This window comes from Glossina fuscipes, unplaced genomic scaffold (genome assembly GCF_014805625.2).
Source record: "Glossina fuscipes isolate IAEA_lab_2018 unplaced genomic scaffold, Yale_Gfus_2 1, whole genome shotgun sequence".
NCBI lineage: Eukaryota > Metazoa > Arthropoda > Insecta > Diptera > Glossinidae > Glossina > Glossina fuscipes.
Genome location: NW_023998415.1, coordinates 30,945,340 through 30,965,712, shown reverse-complemented (window position 1 = coordinate 30,965,712; position 20,373 = coordinate 30,945,340). Strand labels below are relative to the sequence as shown.

The 20,373-nt window shown below is 33.6% G+C and overlaps 1 protein-coding gene across 1 annotated transcript in view; it reads left to right on the top strand.

The window, feature by feature from the left end:
- Positions 1-4,471: 4,471 nt before the first annotated feature.
- Positions 4,472-20,373, top strand: part of LOC119632029 (neural/ectodermal development factor IMP-L2) — a 36,648-nt gene continuing 20,746 nt past the window's right edge. The window contains exon 1 of the mRNA XM_038024700.1: positions 4,472-4,605. Within this exon, the coding sequence (XP_037880628.1) occupies positions 4,579-4,605 (27 nt within the window). The 5' untranslated portion in view covers positions 4,472-4,578. The remainder of the gene's footprint in view (positions 4,606-20,373) is intronic.

Below are 20,373 nucleotides of genomic sequence, written 5' to 3'. Positions count from 1 at the left end.
ATCGTTTATTCCCTAATTTAATAATCATTTACACTGATAGCTTGCAAATCGTTAATTAAGCATCGTTTCTCTTCGAGTAAATTTAGACCAAATAGACCAAATAGAAAGAAGAAAACTACTACGCAAGCCTAAGAGAAAGGGTGGCACAACAAAAGACGACGAAACGTAACCGAAGAGTTATGTGTGGCAATGATAATTGAGCCTAAATTTAGTATAAAATAAATTTTACAAAAACAATTATTTAAATTAGAGATAGAATATAAATGAAAGGAGAAAACGGATTAAAACTGATTTGAAAAGTTTCAAAATAAGTCGGGTTTATTATATATACTTTGCTTAATGTTTTATAATTTCTTCAATTTTTATATTCTAAACCGCCGCATACAAAAAGACTTGCAATACGGCTGCCTTTTATTAAACCGATACTTAAGCATGTCTGTCCGTCTTGTTTCCTTGCGTTGAACATACAAGCCGCAATTTTTTAGGATATGCTTATGAAATTTAGTACATTAACGTGTTTTTGTCTTAGGACGAACGCTATTGAAAATATTTCAGATCAGCGTTCCTTTTCGGTCGATTCCCATATAACGCCTCATTTTGAAATCTCGTTTTATAAATATTTGCACGGTGGTGCAGGGTATTTAATGGTCGGCCATTACTCGCTACAGCGTTTTTACTTGTTTTCTTTAATTTTCAATCCGCTTGGAAAGATAGTAAGCAAAATTTATAGCGTGGTGGAGTTTTCCTCACCAATAATACTACCAATAATCTTACGAAGTGCTGAAATCGAATTAAACTCTCACAGCAGATGTCTACCGACGTCAATTGAGCAAATTAAACGACGTATTGTCGCAAGAAAGACTAGCAATAGCAAAGGCATCATTATGCATGTCAACGCTCGGCCACATGTTGCAAGATTTATCGCGAATACTCTGCGTTGCCGTTCGAATTGGAAGCTCTCTCGCATCCAGCGCACTCATCAGACATAGCGCCGTTTGATTACCATTTGTTCCGATCTATGCAGAATGGCTTGGCTGGCACGCAGTTTCGAATTGCTGAAGAAGTGCGTAAACGGGTCAATCATTGGATCGCTGCTAAACCAATATCTTTTTTTCGACACGGTATCCTCATATTACCAGAAACATGGGAAAAAGTTGTAGAAAATACTGTGGAAAATATTTTTGCTTATCATAAATTGTAACAATTTTTCTCAAGAAATGCCTTTTTCAAGTGAAAAAAACGATCAGAATACATGCAAGCACCTAATAGATGTTATTGTAACCCAAATTAAACATACTATGTAAGAGAACAACGGGAAATTTAGAAAATTTAATAAAATAATTTAAGAAACAAAAATAAATGAATGTCTTGAAGGAGGATCCAGTGTAGGATCATTGCCTTCATTTGATTGCAGAAAAGATATTGCGAAAGGATTTATATGACCATTGAGCTTAGCAGCACATTACATGCAGAAAGGCGTTAAATTCGACATTTAACATTGCAAAAATTCGCTCCGTCATGCATAGTTTTGTTGCTAACGAGTCACGAAGAGTCACTTAACCTTAAAATGAAAATAATCTTTGATTGACGTTTTTAATTGTCTTGCAATATTAAAGTTACTGAATGCTCTCCATAGCTGTATGTCATAGATCAAAATAGGCTGGAGGATAATCTTGTATAAAATGTACTGACTTTTTTAGCTTAAGATGAGGTTCGGGACGAATTATGCAATAGAGTCTTTGATCTTTAAGTCAAGTTGCTGGCATTTAGCTCTTATATGATATTTCCACTTGATTGTTTGATGGTTGATGGGGATACTGTTGTTATTACATTTAAATATAGTAAAGGACAAGCGGCTGCACTTAGCATGGAAGTAGGCGTAAATTTTTCAGAGTTTATTTCAATATTTCGCTTATTCATCCCAAACGAAATTTGATTGAAATGAGTTTGCAGTTCGTAGGAAACATCGATGAGATCAATAGACGAATATTGAATTACTGTATCATTTGAAATATGTGGCAGTTAAGATATTGTCAGTGATCGGTACATCTGAGGGGAAAATTGTATAGAGTATTGGGCTTAAAGTATTTACCTGGGCCACAGCATTTTCATTGGATTCGTCATGGTCAACTTTGACATGGAAATGTAAGCGAAAGTGCAGTCAAATACAAAATTTCAACGCATATGATGTAAACTTATATTAAATTTACTTGACTTTTATAGAGCGAAATATGTTAGAGAATACAGACAAGGAACAACGATTCTAATCCTAATCTAACTCAATTTTGTGCATTTTTTGTTCTATTGTTCGTATGCAATATTTTACGCTTTTGGAACTTTCCCTTGAGGTCTTCAAATTTGTGATAATAGAATTGAATCGACATTTGCTTGTTAAATGCCTCTATGCATAGTTCGCCAAATAACAATTTGTGCATACGCTCTTAATTGAATTCTCAAATATATAAATATATAAAATATATAAACACAAATTAATGTTTTTCCATGCATACATACGTATAAGGCGTGATAATGAAATGGAATGTTCAAAATATTGGTAATTAATTCACAATTAATTTTTGTAACGGAATATTGATCGACTTTGATATATTCCGCGATCCAATATTCAGAGCTTACAAACAATTGCAATTTTATCGCCTCACTCGATCCGATTAGAATATGGAAATAACGACATTATGTTTAAGTTTTTTCAGGGTTAGAACTTTAAACCACATACATCGAAGATTTGATTGGTTGCAGTTTAGTTTAACCCTAAGATTTAGTAGCAAGATCAAAGCATCATCTCGCTCCAATGATTAGTAATATAAATAAATTGATTTGTTCTGAGGGCCGGTTTACTATTCGCCATAATTGTCGCATATGGCCAGTCGATAAAGTAATCATTTTTCATAAAATTGGTGTCGAGTAACATATCGAAATTACGATCGAGCTTACTTGGTATCCAGAACTATCAAGTGGTCCCCGAGTTCTGTTTCATTTTGAATTAATTCAATAAGACATGAATTTGAAGTAAATAAGTTTTGTTTTCAGTCTTCTTTTGACAAACGCTTGCCATTTCGGTTATTATTAGTTTTTGGGTATGTAAACAACTCACTAAACAATTCTGCTCACTTTTCAACTGAACTTGAAGAGAGTGCTAAGACGAAATTAGAGAGATGAAGTTTCTTCTTCGGGATACTGTTGAGGCAGTAGGCGTGTATTGAGTGAAAGGACTGATGGATATACGGACAACCGGCGTTAAATCAATTGCGTTATTGACGTTATTAAGAATATGTTTTACGAACCCCGTTCATTTATATCTATAATTGATTTAAGCTAAAGTATTTAAGGGAAATAGCTACGTGACTATTTACAAGCGATTATTGAATTATTTCAAAAATAACAAATTCAAAGGACATACAAAGTTTGCCATTACGTTTTTATTTTTTATTTTTTTTTTCTTATAAACTTAATATGCGTGCAATAAAAAAGAAAACAATCATGAAGAAAGGAACTTAAATCTCTACTTAGTTATGAAACTTCATATTGAAATAATTTTTGTTTTGTTTATGTTAGCTTTTTAAGGATATTTTCTAAAGTAACAATTAAAGTATGGCGCGTATGCAAATTCAAGTTATTGGCAAAAGGGAAAACAAATACACACAAAGTATATAAAATGCGTACTAGTATACGTAAATGCTATTAAAATGTATCGAAGAGTGAGTTTTCATTTTATTTATTTCAGTTATACACTGTGAAAATGTAAAAAATTGAATAAAATAAAAAGTTTTTGAAGCAAACGATAAATTCGTTTGTTAATAATTGATGAATTCTTATATAGGAGGTGTCACAAGATGAATTGATATTTTTAAATTCGTCTGTACATCGAAAATCCAGGACGGCGAAATTTTGCCGGCGTCAAGCGTTGTCTTTATATCTTTACTTTTTTATAAGACAAAAATTCTATCATACGTATATATATGAATAAATATGTAATATAAAATACATACATAAAAGGTCAGAACATCTTGGCAGACACCTTACCTGGTTTATTGCAATATGACCACTACCCTATAGTACATAAATATCCTGCGGGGTAATTAATCAATCTACTAACAATAAGAAATTACGGATTAGTTGCTTAGCTGAGTTAGTTTATTATTGAAACTCTATACTGTGGTGCAATCAATTGTTGATAATTACCGACTCATTTCTGCTGGTGTATAGACAACTTGTTGATATCGCTATAAAAAGCGCGAATGTTAATGTAACATCAACACTTCATGAACGCATTTTAACAGGAGCTGAGCAAGCATCCGCATAGAACGCGTATGAACGGATATTCTTTATTAATTTAAAAGAAACAAGTGACAAATATATTCTTGTAAAAGACGAAAAGAAATAAAAAAAAAAAAAAGACAACAATAATAACTAAATCACTTGAGTATTAATAAAAATAAAAAATAAAAATAAAAAAATAAAAAGAAGCAGAAAAGAGTGAAGAGTCTTGTTCAAAAGCATAATTCATGTTTGAAAAGTAGATTCTAAAACTGGTTTAAAAATAGAAGTAAAAAGGATTCAATGTTTGCAGCAGTTCAAAGTCATCAGGTATGATGTATAATATATAATAACAAAAAAAAAAAAAAAAAAAAAAAAAAAGAAATATATAAAATTATTATTATTTATATTTCACTTTTGTTTAAAGCAACAAGAAACAAATATTTCTAGATGAAGCCTTAAAGTCGGCAATGATTTTATGCGCATAGAAAAAATGCCAACAAGAAAATTCCAAATATACGTTTCTCATAAAAACATTACGTGCGCTTAAAAAATTAAATACGCACGCTAGGCTAGAAATCCGATTTCGAAAAATTGAAAACAGCGTTTGGGAAGAACATCTTCTAAGCAGATTGGCAAGTTCTAATCGACAATAAAATAACAATTTCACATATATTACACAAAATAAAGTGCGATCTATTGCTCTCTACTACGACTTTGGTATGCAAGGGAAATTATTAAGACTGACATTTTAGTAAACTATTTTTAGCATTTTGTTCGTCTTTTATCCTTCCTGGACGTATTTGTCATTTAATAGGTTGTAGGAATATATTTTTTTTATCTAAATATATCTTATTTTTACTTATATCAAGTGTAGCAAACGATAGTGAAATTTTTGAAATATATGGAGAATCTGTGTTCGAAACGGATTTTAGGAGATTCTAAGTTAAGTATCCTTTATTATTTCGTAGTTAGCTTCTTTTTTTTTAGTTTTTTTATTTATTGTCTATATATAAATTTACAAAGTATGGATTTAAAGGTTGTCGGATAAATTAGATCATATGCTCGCATATATTGAAAACTCTACCGCATTTGAGATTTGAACCCGCGTTCATTGGAATTGTTAGTCGCAATGCTTTAACTTTGCTTAGCTACTCACGTGAATGTAGTTAATTTATTTATATTTTTTACAACAATGAATTGAATTAAAGCAAAAATTAAACATTTTTTTTGACTGATTAGTACCGTTCTTGCAAATAGATTTACGATAATACATCCTAGGAATTATAAATTAGCAAGTTTTCTGTTTATTGTGGGCACGGTTTCAAACGAATTAAATCAATTTCTTAACTTGACTAGCAGTACATGTAGTAAACACATTCCATCAACAAAGATCAGACATATAGATCGGTGGACGAACAAATGAACAAATTCATGGATAGCTAAATCAATGAATATTATTGCATACCTTATGAGGTTTCTGATTTTGGCATTTCCGGATATTGCTAACGGAAATTCCAGTTTAGGACCTTGACAATCGGTATAAAATTATAATTCTTAGTCATACTTTTCTTTTCCAAGTGTAAATCAGGGGATGTTTCCTGTACATGGAACACGGTGATGATTAGGAACAAATAAGAAAGCAGACAGAGATAGGGAGTGAACGATCGAGTAAGCGATCAATCACTCGCTAAAGCTACGTCCAAGTATGGTCATCAAACTGCCCTGAGATTTGAAGCCAAGAACGACCCCGACTTGGTGGTCGCGATTTTTATTTACTCCGACTATCGATCCGCGTACGCAGTTTTAGAGTACATTTTATTAAAAGAGCCTGTATATGAAGGGATTTTCCAAATTGCAATTTCAGCCGACATTAGTCGACTTTAAGAAATAACTTAGATGGCTGTTAGAATTTCGAGTTTGCCCTTTTCGCATGAAAAGAACACCTGTGTCTATGGTGAAAAAGAAGATTTTAAAAAAAGTTTTTTTTTTGGGACTTGGTTTCAACTATTCAGCTACTTTCTGTTCTAGACCCCATCGCACCCATTTCCAGACTTAACCAGTTAACAGCAACGAGTATATATTGCGATCATTGACAATTGATGTAGTGGGCAGAACCTGGATAAGTTTTCTCTCGCTTGATCTTTCGCTGATAAAAATTTCATGCAATCATAAACTTCATATACCCACACTTTCTTGCGCCGGAACCAAAGTCGACGTTGTTTTAATGGGAGCAGTTGACTATATGCAGTGCACATATTTTGATTTCTTAACAAAAAAACAGTCGAAACAATTTTGAAGCATTTTTAAAAAGCTTTTCTTTATAACAATACTTAAGAGTTAAATAAGTTCTAAAAAATTGTTCTGAAAGTTAAAAGAAAAAGTTTTCAAAATCATATTTTCCAATAACAACATAAACAACATAAAAATATGTTCAAATCTTTAATCTAAAAATCACTAAAAATGCTGCCAAATTGCGTTTCTCTCTAAAAGTAAAGGTGAAGTCGCAAGACAATCTCTGGTGATATCATGAGCGTATTTGCTGTCTGCTTAAAAAACTTTTATCTACAAAGTTTGACGTAACCATGTGATAAAATGTGTTATCTTTCCTTCGCTTCGATTCGTAGCACATTTAAAAAAATATATTCCAAATTTTTATATATCAACTGTCATTGGGCAGAGTTCGAGATGTTCGAAGTTCTTTTTTCCGATTATAGCGTTAAGAGGATTAAGGACCTACCCAATATCAAAGATTTTCTGAAATGCTCCAAACTTTTTTACTTTTGGTTCTACCGACACCGTAGCCGCAAATTTGATTGATTGGGGAGATGTAAGGATCAGGTTTTGTGAATTTCGATTAAATTTTTTTATTTTGTTAGTTTAGTTGTTAGTAAGTCTATTTTTGCGTTTGAAAAGCAGAAAACAAGACAACCAATGATACAAATTGTGACGTCAACTCGAAAGCATCTTATGCTTAAAAATATGTAAACGTTATTGTAAAATGGTTGAAGGTATCCACTTGGAGAACAAAGGTACTTTTATTTTTATTCAAATCTTTGCTTTGATATGGAAATTAATTTGTATTCGGGAAAATAAAGGAAGAATCAAGACCAATAGTATGCTTGTTTGTTCTCGTCAAAGTCATGGCCTCGGTCTGTAAAGAAGAAAGAGAATGAGATAAAGTGGTAAAATTTCCGTATTCACCCCGTTTTTATCCCCATGAGCAGCAGAGTAAATAAGCATTTTGACTAAGAAGCCAGTGTACGGCCGCAGCTGTAGTGATGAGTGTGTTAAATGTGTAGCACACATATTAGGCTTGCGGCCAATCCCTATCCCTCTCTCTCTCTCTCTCTCTGTCCCTCTCTCGCTCTCTCTCTCTCTCTCTCTCTGTCTCTCTCTCTCTCTGCTCCTACACATCTTACTGGTTGTCAGCAGATAGCACTCGTACCCTGAGAGATCGGCCCTTACAAAGAAATATTCTTCGTTTCTGATCATCTGGACGATAACTGATCGGTGCCGTGAATGAAGGTCGCGACCATCTAAAGATATTTCATGAAAGCGAAATTTTCTCTACGATTGCCCAAGAAGAGTACTTTTTGTTATAAGAATTTTGCAAAACAATTTCACATCTTATTGTTTCCTATTGTTTGAATACTTTTTTGTACGTCTGTTTAGGTACTCATATGCATGATGGTGTTTACGTACGTTGGTTAACAATTTATGAGAAAATAAAATATATAAAAAACTTCTCCTTTATTGAGACGTTGTTGTTCGACGGCTTTTATCGTCATATATTACGATCACATTCAATAATTTTTTTATGACAAATAAACGGACGAATATATGTTTGTATATGCTATATACATATACATATGCGTATATGCATGCAAACATATGTCGTCGTCGTACTGCACATATACCATATTATATGTGATATATTTATACATATAGTGAGTAAGTCAATTTTTTTTTGTTTTTTTTGGGGGCTCGTCTCATTTTTTTTTTTTTTTTTTTTTTTTTTTTTGCTTTCAATTAAGAGAGCAGCAATCGTCTTAGCGTATCTGTGAGATTCGTGCGCTAATTGTATGTTGACGTAGTTTTCAGTTGTGTTTATGGAAAATTTTTTAACAAACAGCAGATACATGCCCCTTTTTTTTTTTTTTTTTGTCTTCCAATGTCTATGAGTATTAGTTGCTTTTATAAGGCTAGTATTTCTTTTCTCATAACATGTTGTTGTTTGTGTGTGACTAAAATCAACAACGTAATATAAATATGTTTATTTTATTAAGTTATAGAATAGAAAGAAAATAAAAAAATTAAAGCCGAAAGCATTGAATTTATTTGCCTTGAACTGATTTTATGACACCGTAATAACTGATGACCAATATTTTACATTCAATACCGATCCTCCGAAAGTATATCAAGTTTGTTAATGCGTACGTAGACCGCGTCAGTCTGCATCTTTTGTTAATACTTACAAATTTGCGAACGGAGTGGAAAAATTTCATCGAGAATTGTGTTCACGTCTATGTGAACTGTATGAACTATAATTACACCCCGATGAGTGTATGAGTTAAAGTTTGGGTGGAAAATAGAAAAGAAAAGAAAAGAAAGGAAAAGTAAAGAAAAGCAATGAAAAGCAATGAAAAGCAATGAAAAGAAAAGAAAAAAAAAACGAAAAGAAAAGAAAAGGAAACAAAACAAAAAGGGAAAAAGTTATACTCATCTCAGATCGAAATTTTTAAGATCCACCACTGTTGTGTTTATGATAACTGACTTCACGGTGCAGTGAAAATCTGTACGCTTCATACGCATCGTACCTATATATATCTTATGTACCATTTTTTTAATAGTTACCAACATCTCTTACAGACAAATGTAACAACTAGAAGCCAACCCTCTACCGCCACGACAATGAAGCGATAATTTTTTTTTAACTTTTTCGACAATTTTTGCAAATGATTTCAATTTTTATTTGCATTTAATTCTTTTAAATACATTACATTTCCATGACTAAAGTGGACCTTTAGCTTCATCAATCAAATGAATAATATAGGTCTTATCCTCAGCAGTCTTAGGCGAGCAAGAAAGTACACACCCTTATCAGAGCATGTGGTGTAAAGCACGTTGGTGGTGTGAGGTTGCGTTTCTTTTCTCCTAAAATGGTTTAGCTCCAGATAAGCAAAGATGCCATCTCCGAACAAGAACTGCAAGAATTTAGTTGCACTACCCAGGACGGCTAATGCCTACGGTTTCGACTCGCTGACTCGCCAGCCCGAGAGCGCTGCTATCATGGGAGGCCGATCTTATTACATTTTCAAAATGTCCGCCGACGTCCGTAGGATTAGATTCGCGATACTCGGCCACCATAATGGCATTGATTATTGGTAAAATTATAAAAAAAAAATCCTTTATGCTCCTGTATATTTGTGTGTATGTATATGTATATATACACAATTTATTGAGAATCTTAAGCGAAGACTTTTTCAAATTTTGATGCTTCAAGCACTCAACTAAAATTTCTGCAATCTTTCGCTTAGGCTCACGCCTAGGGCTCAGGTAGGACAAGGAGAAAATTACCAGCTCCTTTTTTCTACTTGTTGACGAAATCGGGAACCTAGTGTTGTTGATTTTTGAAATTTATCTGACGAGAGCAATGAGAATTTAAATCAAGGCATAATTTGCTTTTCTAGATAAAATGTTAATGTCATAGCTGGAAAAGACATATCTTCTGAACCGATTTCGCTGCTCAGGTCTATTGGCATTTTATGACGTCTGCCATGAACATGTTCTTTTTTTACCTCTAGTAATTTATTCGGTTCTTGTTGTTCTTTTTGAGCTTTTCTTTCATGCGAAACGTGTGTAAGTCAGTTTTAAAAAATGACAAAGAACAGGAACTCTTAAGGAGTTAACACGTTATTTAAGTTTTCTTAAGTTTGTTTGGTAAAAGTTTGAAATCCAGCAAATCTTCCTTTCTCAGATGAATTAGCGGACGGAGATCACGTTATGACTTAACTCGAAGTATTTTAGGTGTGGTTTAATTCGAAGACACGCTTAGCAACTCAATGGTCGTGGGTTCAAATCTCAAGGGCATTAGAGTTTTTAATAAAGCCGAAAGCCTTAAATGCTAGTGCTTTAAGACTTTAGTCTTAGAATTTATTCTCTGGTTAAATTTATAATAATAACAATAATAATAATAATTCGAAGACACCGTATAATCGATTACCAGATAGCTCTACTTTTTAGCGCACCTTTTCCCAACAACAATATTGAAATTCTCCCCGGGTGCAAGCAAAGATTATCAATATGCACTATATAAAGTTAAATGTAATAATTTTCGATTATTTTCGGGGTATGTTGTGTAAGAACTTGCATAGCCAGAAAGAATTCTTATATAGAAAAGAAAAACAAGTGTCGTCCTATACTTTATTACTTTATGTTACAGTTGTGTAATAGGTTACCTTACGCGTACATAATATGTTGCAAAACAAAAAACATTGCAATGCCGTCCTAAAAGAACGCAATGAAAAACTGGCGATTGTCTGCAGATATAGCAGCCTACGTTCTACGTAATCTTGTTCCGTCTTTTGCTTATCAGTGATAAGAAAATCTTCACAGTCCATCACACGTTGGATGGATAGCGAAGCTATTTCATTAAAATTTGATAAATATTTTTAAATAAATTTCAAGTGCTTTCCACAATGTTCACGATATAAACACATTATCTTCTTCTTCTTCTTCTTTTTTATTATTATTATTTTTATATTAATTTGTACTTAATATCTTCACGAGCGTTAAGTTATGACTTAATATTTTATTATATTACGAATGGGATTTTCAAAGGAAAAAAAAAAAAAATGGGGACAACGTGGATACCTACGACATTTGTAGATGATTAGCTCTAACGGTAATTTATAGGTGAAGTGATTTCATATCTTTCGGAAGCATATCCATTCTTCACATTTCTCGCTAACTTAGCGAGTTCGTACGGCATAATTTTTTTGTCGTGACATCTTAATGGATTTAGGATGCATCGTCTACTTCGGAGTTGGTTTTTGATTCTCAATATCAGGCTACCACAATAGATGGGGATTATGAACCTGCTGCAACGAGCAGATAAAATATGCATATTTCTTACTATCGTAAAATTGCAGTCGAGTAACATAATTAAGCTACGATCGATCCCCTTAAACCCGAATTTCAGGAACAATTTTAGTGCAGTTTTTATATTATTTAAATTGTTGTGCGTCCACATACAGAACATGAAACCAGTCTCCATTATCTTTGTCTTGTTCCATCATTGTGTGTGGTGATGATGACGTTGTAAGTTCTGGAAGAGAGGTCTTTCTATGGTATAATTTTGGCTTCTTGAAAGAGTGAAGATAGTAGATCATACGATCAGATATATCTATGCCGTGCATGAATTTATTAAAATTTTTTACAACAAAAACTCTTGTCATAGCTACATATATTTTATCTCATCTACTACCCCACTACTTTTACACATTATTCTTAGATTCCACTCCGAATTATGAAGAAATCATATGAACGGTATTGTTGTCATGTCACCCTATCATAATAGCCAAAATTAGATACCGGTCGTGCTTTTCTAAATTATTTTTTGTAACAAGCTTTTTTTGAGCCGCAGATATTCTTAGTCTTAGTCTTAGTCTTAGCCTTAGTGCATTTACATGATGCGTACTTTTCGTTTGTCGATGTTTAGCTATAATAACAACAACAATAATATTGAAGTGAACCGAAAGAATAGTTTATGTGTTTTTTTTACTTAAACTTTCATATAGTTATAGCACTGTGTCTTTTAAGACACAGAGGAATTAAGGAGATCGCAATTGAAAGGTTTGAAACCCCATTTCTTTTCCTTCTATAGCCGTGCATTGTTACGAAAATCCCATGCTAGGACAATGTGCGTTTGCATGAAAACGAACCGACTTTCGAAGAAAGCAAATTCGAAAAAGTAATCAAATTAAATATAAATTCGTGATGGTTTACCTACTGACAAAGCTGGCATTTTGCGGACATTTCATAGGTGTGAGCATGGGAATGTCGTAACAAAATTTGGGAATGAAATTTGGTTGCATGACTGCAAAAGATTATATGTGCAGAGTATTTGCGGAAGGCAAAGACACGCGAATCAAGAGAGTTCGGATCGTAATTTTCGCAGGAACAAGGCAAGTAAGAGCAAACATCCTGCAAATAATTTAACTTAATTTTAAAAAGATTCGGATAAATACAACATTGTATTGTTCTATGTTCTATCGCCCTTTGTTTGACTCGATTCCTTGACAATCGTTTTGTGTCGAATTATTTGGAATATTGTCTGACAGCATATCCAATATTCCTAATTATACACCGTAGGCATCGTTATGAGTCAGTAATTTATTCTCATTTTTCTTCTTTTCTTCTTCTGTGTCTATATCTGATCAGATCATAAAGCGCGAGTAGAATTTTGAAAAACCTGAAAGACTTTTTCCTCTCGTTTTTTTTTGATTTTAAGGTACCAATCAGGGTCCTTTCCTTCTTGGATACGAACACACATCATCGAATGAGGATCAACTAAAAACGAATGAATCCAATAAACGATAATATGCGACCATTTATTAATATTTCCGTACAACCTAGTACTGAAATCTTTCATTTCTTTCAATTTCTCTTCTCACATGTAGACGCTACAGCGCTTGTTATGTCTCCTTGTCTTTCGAAATGGGGCCTTGTTTATTTTACTTCAAAACTACTTTGTTAAAGTGCCCCAAATACTTACAAATGAAATATTTCTCCAAGTCGTCCTGAAGTTCTCTAAGATGCGGATATAAGTCGGCATGTTTTTTTTTTTAGTTTTAGTTATTATTGATATCTAAGTTTTTTCTTTTTCATATACATGTGTACTTGCGTTCTTGCATGTATGCATGCATTTTTTTTTTTTTTTTTTTTAAATCCATATAAACAAATGTATATGCGCGTACATACACGTAGAGAATTGTATTTTGTATTTTTTTTTTTATGTTTTTAGGGATCATTCAGCATATGAAACGTTTTCAAATGCACGTAGGCCCATAGCGTATACGAATATGTTCATAACATATGTAAATAACTTTGGTTAAATGAAATCATGTCTGTACGTAAAATCATACGTGCTGCTACGAACAGCGATGATTCATTGCAAACATTTGACTTTAATGTGTGCACTTAGTAGACGTAAAATTTCTTATTATATTCAATTTTGGAGGACGGTAGTGTCCTGATTTTATTATTATCCATAAGATTTAGATAAATTCTTCGAAAGCTCCCTTGTGTCGTAAATATGGATGAGTGTGTATAAGTTTGTCTATCTTGTCTGTCTTAGAATAGTGTGTATACGTCCGTCCATCAATCTATTCGCCTGTTTTTACGATTTTTCAATTACCAAAATCGTTGTGTGAAGTTAGTGCATATGTTTCTTATTCAATCGTATGTCGGCTACAATCCGACTACAAATACTCTTGCAACACCCAATTATTTGTCAATTATCTGAAAGTAAGATAAAATGGTCGAATACTCTTTCTTGCATGAGGTTATCACTTAGCTGAAAGTTAACTTTCGCCAAAGCGGCTGAATACAAAATCGAAAAGTGAATTAATTTTCATATGTACCCCTACCCTCCATAGCTCGTCTTTGCCTAAATTACCTGTGATTTACTATACGCTTACGTACATGGTAAGAATATCTGAAATGGCGGGATGTAAAATGACTTAATGTACTGCTCTAGGTAACACATTACGCTTGTGACCAAAGAAAGTCTCGCTTTCAATATGTACATGATTTCGATAGGACATACAAACGCAGACATCTCGTAAAGTGTATGCATTCCCGATGAGCAAAATGGCAGGATCGATTAGATTTACAATTGCTAGGCTGCCAATATTGCAACCTCAGCGCTTTGTCTAAAAGAAAAATTTTTTTTTTATTTTTTTTATTTTTCTTATCTTTCTGTTCGAGTCCTCCTCCTCCTCCTATGCTTCCACTTCCTTCTTCTCGTTAAATGTTCATGCAAACAAAAAACAAAAGTCTCAATATGCATTGAAGCATTGAAAGTTTATGCACGCAGGTTGATATTGAAAATGGGCGAGATTAGTGAGAGCAGAAGCTCGCAGTGGAGCGTTCGCCGAACGCAACTCCGGTTTTTAGTCGTTAATCGGAAATTATAAAAGATAGAAGGCTGAAATTTTCCTTATTTCCTTCACGAAGTACTCTACTCCTTATGCGTAAAAATGGAAAATATCCGCCACGCCCACGTAAAGTTACAAGTGGTTAAAATTTTTCTTCTTTTCAATTTTTGACGATTTATGCTCATTTATCTTAACAACAAGACCGAATGTTTAAAACTATTTTTTGCATTCCTCAAATGAAGATAAATTATCTGCCTGAGAATGGGTTAACTTTACAATGAATATGCTCGGCACCCTGATCTGGTGGATTAATTTTTCCTTAATAATATCAGCGATATGGGTGTTAAATAAAAGAACTTGGAGAATAGAATCCGAAAAGCATAGTGTTGGACTTGCAAGATTACTCGTTTTTTTCCAAGTTCCACACCATCTAAAGTTTGGATCATTTCGCTTAAGTTTGTATGATAAAATGTACAGTTACGCTACGCAATATATTTTTTTCTCCTAAAAGCGATTTGCTCAATTTAAGTCCCTGGTAGAGATGTCATATTAATTTTTGGTTAAAATAGCATTTAGTCCCGTTCAAATAGGACTTTGATATATATATATATATGTGTAATTATTGGCCGATGCAATTATATGAAAAAATTAATGATGGTTATGCGGAAAAAGGAAAATGCTCTTGAGCAGGCATTCTGAAAAAAGATAGAAGTAAAATAAATAGGTAATTAATAGCTACCTGTTTGAGACGTATCGTAGGTACACTACACACATGCTTAAATTGAATGCAAGAGTTTTGTTTTATGGCTTCTCTGGCTGGAACAGTCACAACGGTTTCACGATATGGCAAATAAGATGAATATTTTCGCTTAACCTAATGACAGAGATTAATAAGGCTGTAGAAAACTTTCTCTATGCAATGGATCGTGCGTGCATGCCTGGTTATATGTAGCGAAAACAAACAAACAAATAGAAAGGTTATTAAAAGCAATTTAGGCATAAGACGAAAATTAGAGAGAATGTAAGAAAATGTTGAGAGAGAAAGGTAACACAGATATGCAATCGCGATAAAGAAAGAAAAAAAAAAAAGAAGAAGTAAACTATCTCTGTACAGATCGCTACGAGTACATAATGTATGGTTAGCCCGAACTATTGTGAACACTAAGTTTGACATAATAAAAGTACAGATGCGTGACTAAGCATTTTATTTAAAACACACTACAGTCTTTGCCATTAGTTGAAATGTACACTACTTGTTATTTTCATTTTTTCTCTTTTTCTTCCTTTGTTTTTTTATTTTTTTTTTACTATTTTAACTAAAATGCAAGTCACGTGTTCATAACCGTCCAACGAATTATCGTTGGTAACAAGTGAATTGCATATGCAAGTGTATGTGCGTATCTAACCAGCGCTATTTTAGTCATGATTACTTTCTTACGGGTTTCATTTCGTCACAAGATAATACGATTTCTTTTCTGAACTTGATATGAAAAAGTTAAACAAAAGTCAATCCATTTAGATCTATGCCGTTTTTTCGCAAATTGCATATAAATAAATATTTGTGCGAATAGAGAGAGAGAGAGAGTGAGTGAGTAATCTTGTAATAAGCACATTCGATAATGAAATCGTAATAATTTTAATGACATAACGAGTCAGAGATATACATAACTATGTATTATATATAGGAGTTTAAGCGGAATGGAAAAAAACTCTCAATATTCGAATTTGTCCTTTCAAATTGTTTAACTGAATACAATAGACTTATAGCATGGACAGACAGATAGATGCTTTCTAATGAGCCGTTGATAATCAACCAAAAATGTAGTGAGATTTTCATTAGTCTTCTTCTTAGATTGTTTTAGTGTTTTTTTGTATCGCTATTTTTCAATATGATTGTGAAAATACACAGACACGACGCACTTGCAAAATATGATCTCTCGTTTCAACTTATTACTATTATTATTGTTATTATTAATTACGCCAGAGAAGTAAAGTAAATTCTAAGACTAAACTGTTAAAGCACTAGCATCTAAGGCCATCGCCTTTTATTAAAAACTCTACCGCACTTGAGATTCGAACCCACGACCATTGACTTGCTAATCGAGATTCCTCGCCTTCGGCCATTAAGGCGGATCGTTTTGAACTAATTCCAATACAATGGAAAGGACTTGTGATCTGAAGCATATATGCTTGCTTCCGCGAAAATAATCGAATTAAAAAATTACGAATATATTCCCCCCTTGCCATGATAAGCGTCAAAAATTTGCATTATTTCCATGATATCAGGTGAGGGAAAAAGAAATCCAATATTTTTACGTAAACTTGGAGACTTTATTTAACGCGTTTCGTGTTAACAATTTTTTTTCATTTTAACGGTAGCATCCTAATGCTTCTGCCATAGAAATCTTGGAACCTAGTGGCGAAAAACTCAAAATAATCGATTTTGACAATCTTCGCTTGATGACAATTCCTTATCACTAAGGGAGTTTTAGAATGCAAGAAAAAGATGGTAATCGCTTGGTGCCAGGTACGGACTATAAGGTGCATGCATCAATACTCTCCAACGCAGCTTGCAGATTTCTGGCGAATCGTAATAGATGTAAATGGCCTCTTGGAGCCTGGAGCGCCTACCTCGTTAGCCAATTTCGGTCGTTTCCTGTCAATCGCTAGCTTCAAATTGTCCGTTTGTTGGTACAGTGGAGATCTGCAGAAACTCATAATAAATGAATCCATTCGAGTTCCACCAAATGCACAGCAGAACTTTCTTGCCTGTTATTTGCCGTTTGACCAACGTTTGAGCTGTTTCACCGCGTTTTGATGGCCATCTCTGTCGTACAATATGTGTGTGTGTACCCCCAGTCAACATCCGTTTAAGATATGAATCGATTTCTGGCCCAAACATCAGTCGCATTGTTGAATCTGATTTTGCGCAGATAGTTTAAAACAGTTCTACGATCGATCTTCAGTTTCTGGGCGATGCTACGTCATCATGCCCATTAACATGCCGGTCAACTTCGAACATTTCTATGGTTTTATTGATATTTTTAACGACAAGCCTAACGAAATCAACGAACTGAAAATTGAGCGTAATTGACTGTTACAGTATCGTAACTATAAACATCATTTACAATTTTAACCGCGTGGCTTGCATTTTCGCGTTTATCAAAGAAAAACTAAAAAAAGCATCGAATTTTCTCATTGTTGACTTCCATTTCTAACACCCTGTAAGCCGTTACTGAGCGAATCAAACAAAAAGTAGGAAAAGAATTTTTTTTAGTGCGAAATGTCATCTTTCCAAAGAGCTTAAGTCTGAAATTGTATGATCTTGTGTGTGTTTACGAGATATCGATTACTACAGTGATCTGCTGAAAAAATAACGGATTTCCTTCTCCCTAACCTAACATTACGAAAAACAATTTTTTTTTTTTTCAATTGGACCTTTATGAGATAAATTTGGACGCATAGCATAAGAAGAATGCCTCAACTTGGGGACTGGCTGGCTAGACAGAATTTTATGAAAACGTTTGCATCTAATTTTTGCAATTGCGATTAGCATTGTCTAAGCTTACAAATAGAGCAGAGAATTAGTGTACTTTGGTACCCTACCCACACACAGTTACCAGCATCTCATTAATAGCATAGAAAAAAAAAATATATGAGGAGCGTTAGAAACATAAGGTGCGCTTTTCATTGTTCTCGAACAATATGAATTCATCAATATTGTTATGAAATTCTTTTCGGGATACGAGTTCGTACCACTAGATCGTAGATATTGTTTTCAAGAGAAATATACCGGCACGTTTTCCCTTCAAGATTCTTTATTTACAATTAATTTCTTTAAAGGTAGGATTATTTACATTTTAATTTGGCAATACTCTCGACTTCTTAAGTCTACTATTTTTTTTTCGAGTTAAATATCCTTGTCCGACTGGCTCTGACTTTCACAAATATCCGCTTTCCCGGTAATCTTTTTCCTCGCCAGCCGGCAACTACATGACTCGCCACGAATTTGTACTTCGTTTTTCCCTCTCGCGGGAACTTATTTTCCGGGAAAATCAATTAGCTGGAATAAACCGACTTTGGGATTTGCGTAACAATATCTTTTTGCTCCCCTTTAAAGTAATGCACCTTAGATTTAAAATACGTGTGCCAGCGCTTTTTGCAATCGTCGAAGCATTTTTGATATGCGCGCTCATAGAATATAATAAAACATATAATTATAATATTTAATATTCGGCGCCGGAAGATGGCGGTAATCAAATTTTAGCATTTTATCCGCAATATCAATAAATTCTCCCCAGCAATCAAGATAACCAAGGTATAAATCGTAGAGTGTTTGTTATTTGTTGCGCATCTTCATTTTGTTTGAACTGTTCACATGGAAATTCAATTTCTAGAAGCTTAGGTTCCGGCGATATCCCTCAATATGGGCATTATGAAGTAATAAATAGAGAAAAAGGAGAAAACGAAAAAAAAAAAAACGTCACACTTAGCGGCGACTATTCATGAATAGTTCGTCTACGGTATTTGATTATAAGATAAGTTGAAGATATGTTCATTCAATTTCTTTTTGTTTTTATATCGTATACTGTATACATTTTAAAGTCAGTTTTTTTTTAAGATTGGCCCGCACTTTTGGGGACAATTGTATAAAAACTGTATATGTAAATACATAAATTGCTCGTTATTATGATCGAAGTCGTTCTTTTACGAACTTAATAGAATCGTTTAGTTAAAGACAAAATTTGAGACTCACACACATCCGTCCTAGACACGTTCGCTAGCAAAACCTTAATGGACAGGAGAGCAGAGGAAGTGGAAGCCAATAGTGCATTCCACTAAGGTCCCATCATCGGAAGCCTGCTAACGACAACCAGCTCCCGCGAAGTAATACCTGATGTTGGTGTCGCGGGGAGAGTGGTAGAAGAAGTGTGTTTGGGTGGACCGGATTTTAGTACGTATGCGCCATGGTGCATGCTGCTGTTAAGAACCAGCACTATGTTTTGAAGATTTTCTACCTCTAGCTCGCAGAGCAAAAAAGAAAAAAAAAGAAGAAAAACATACCCGCACACACATAAATACATACATACATAAATAAAATACATACATACAAACATATATACATACATACATACAAACATACATACATACATACATACAAACATACATACATACATACAATTTCAAGTGACAAACTAAAAGCCCAGAAATTTTGATACTTGCGGCCGGGATTTGAAACTTAAATTGCCTATGAACTGACTGCAGAAATTTTGTTAAGAAAAAATATAAGACCAAACTTAGATCTTTCACTTAAAAAATCGAAAATTTTGATAACGGATCGATCACTTTAGCTGGCTTGTAATCTGACAAGAGTTAAAATAACGAAAAAAAAAAAAAATTAAAATAAATTTTTATATTGATAATGCATTCGCATTATTAGAAAGTGGTGACGTGAAGATTGCGTAAGATATCTATCTATAAATGAGAGTTTATTTTTTCGACAGCACTTCCTTAGAACACAGAATTGACATAAAGTATCGGCAAAATGTTACAAGGCCTAGCGGTAAATAGTTGCATTTCCTGAGAGAAATTAAATAAATCATGCGATTTTGTTGCGTAATAGCGTAAGCCTTATTGTTTTTAAAATGTTTTAATACCCTACACATATAATTTGCATGGTATAAGGTATCTTACGTTTATTCGAATCTATTTTTAATACTTAGAAGAACTTAACATTGGCCCAATTTTTATGATTTCGCTCTAATCAAAGTCATTTTTCGAATCGATCTGAGCTTTTCTGTCCGTCCGTCTGTCTTGTTTCCTTGAATCCAAACTAAAGGAAGCAATTTTTGAGATTTCTAATGAAATTTTGTTACACTAACAGGTTTTGCATCAAGGATATACGGTATTGGGAATGGCTTGAACTGGATCAGTT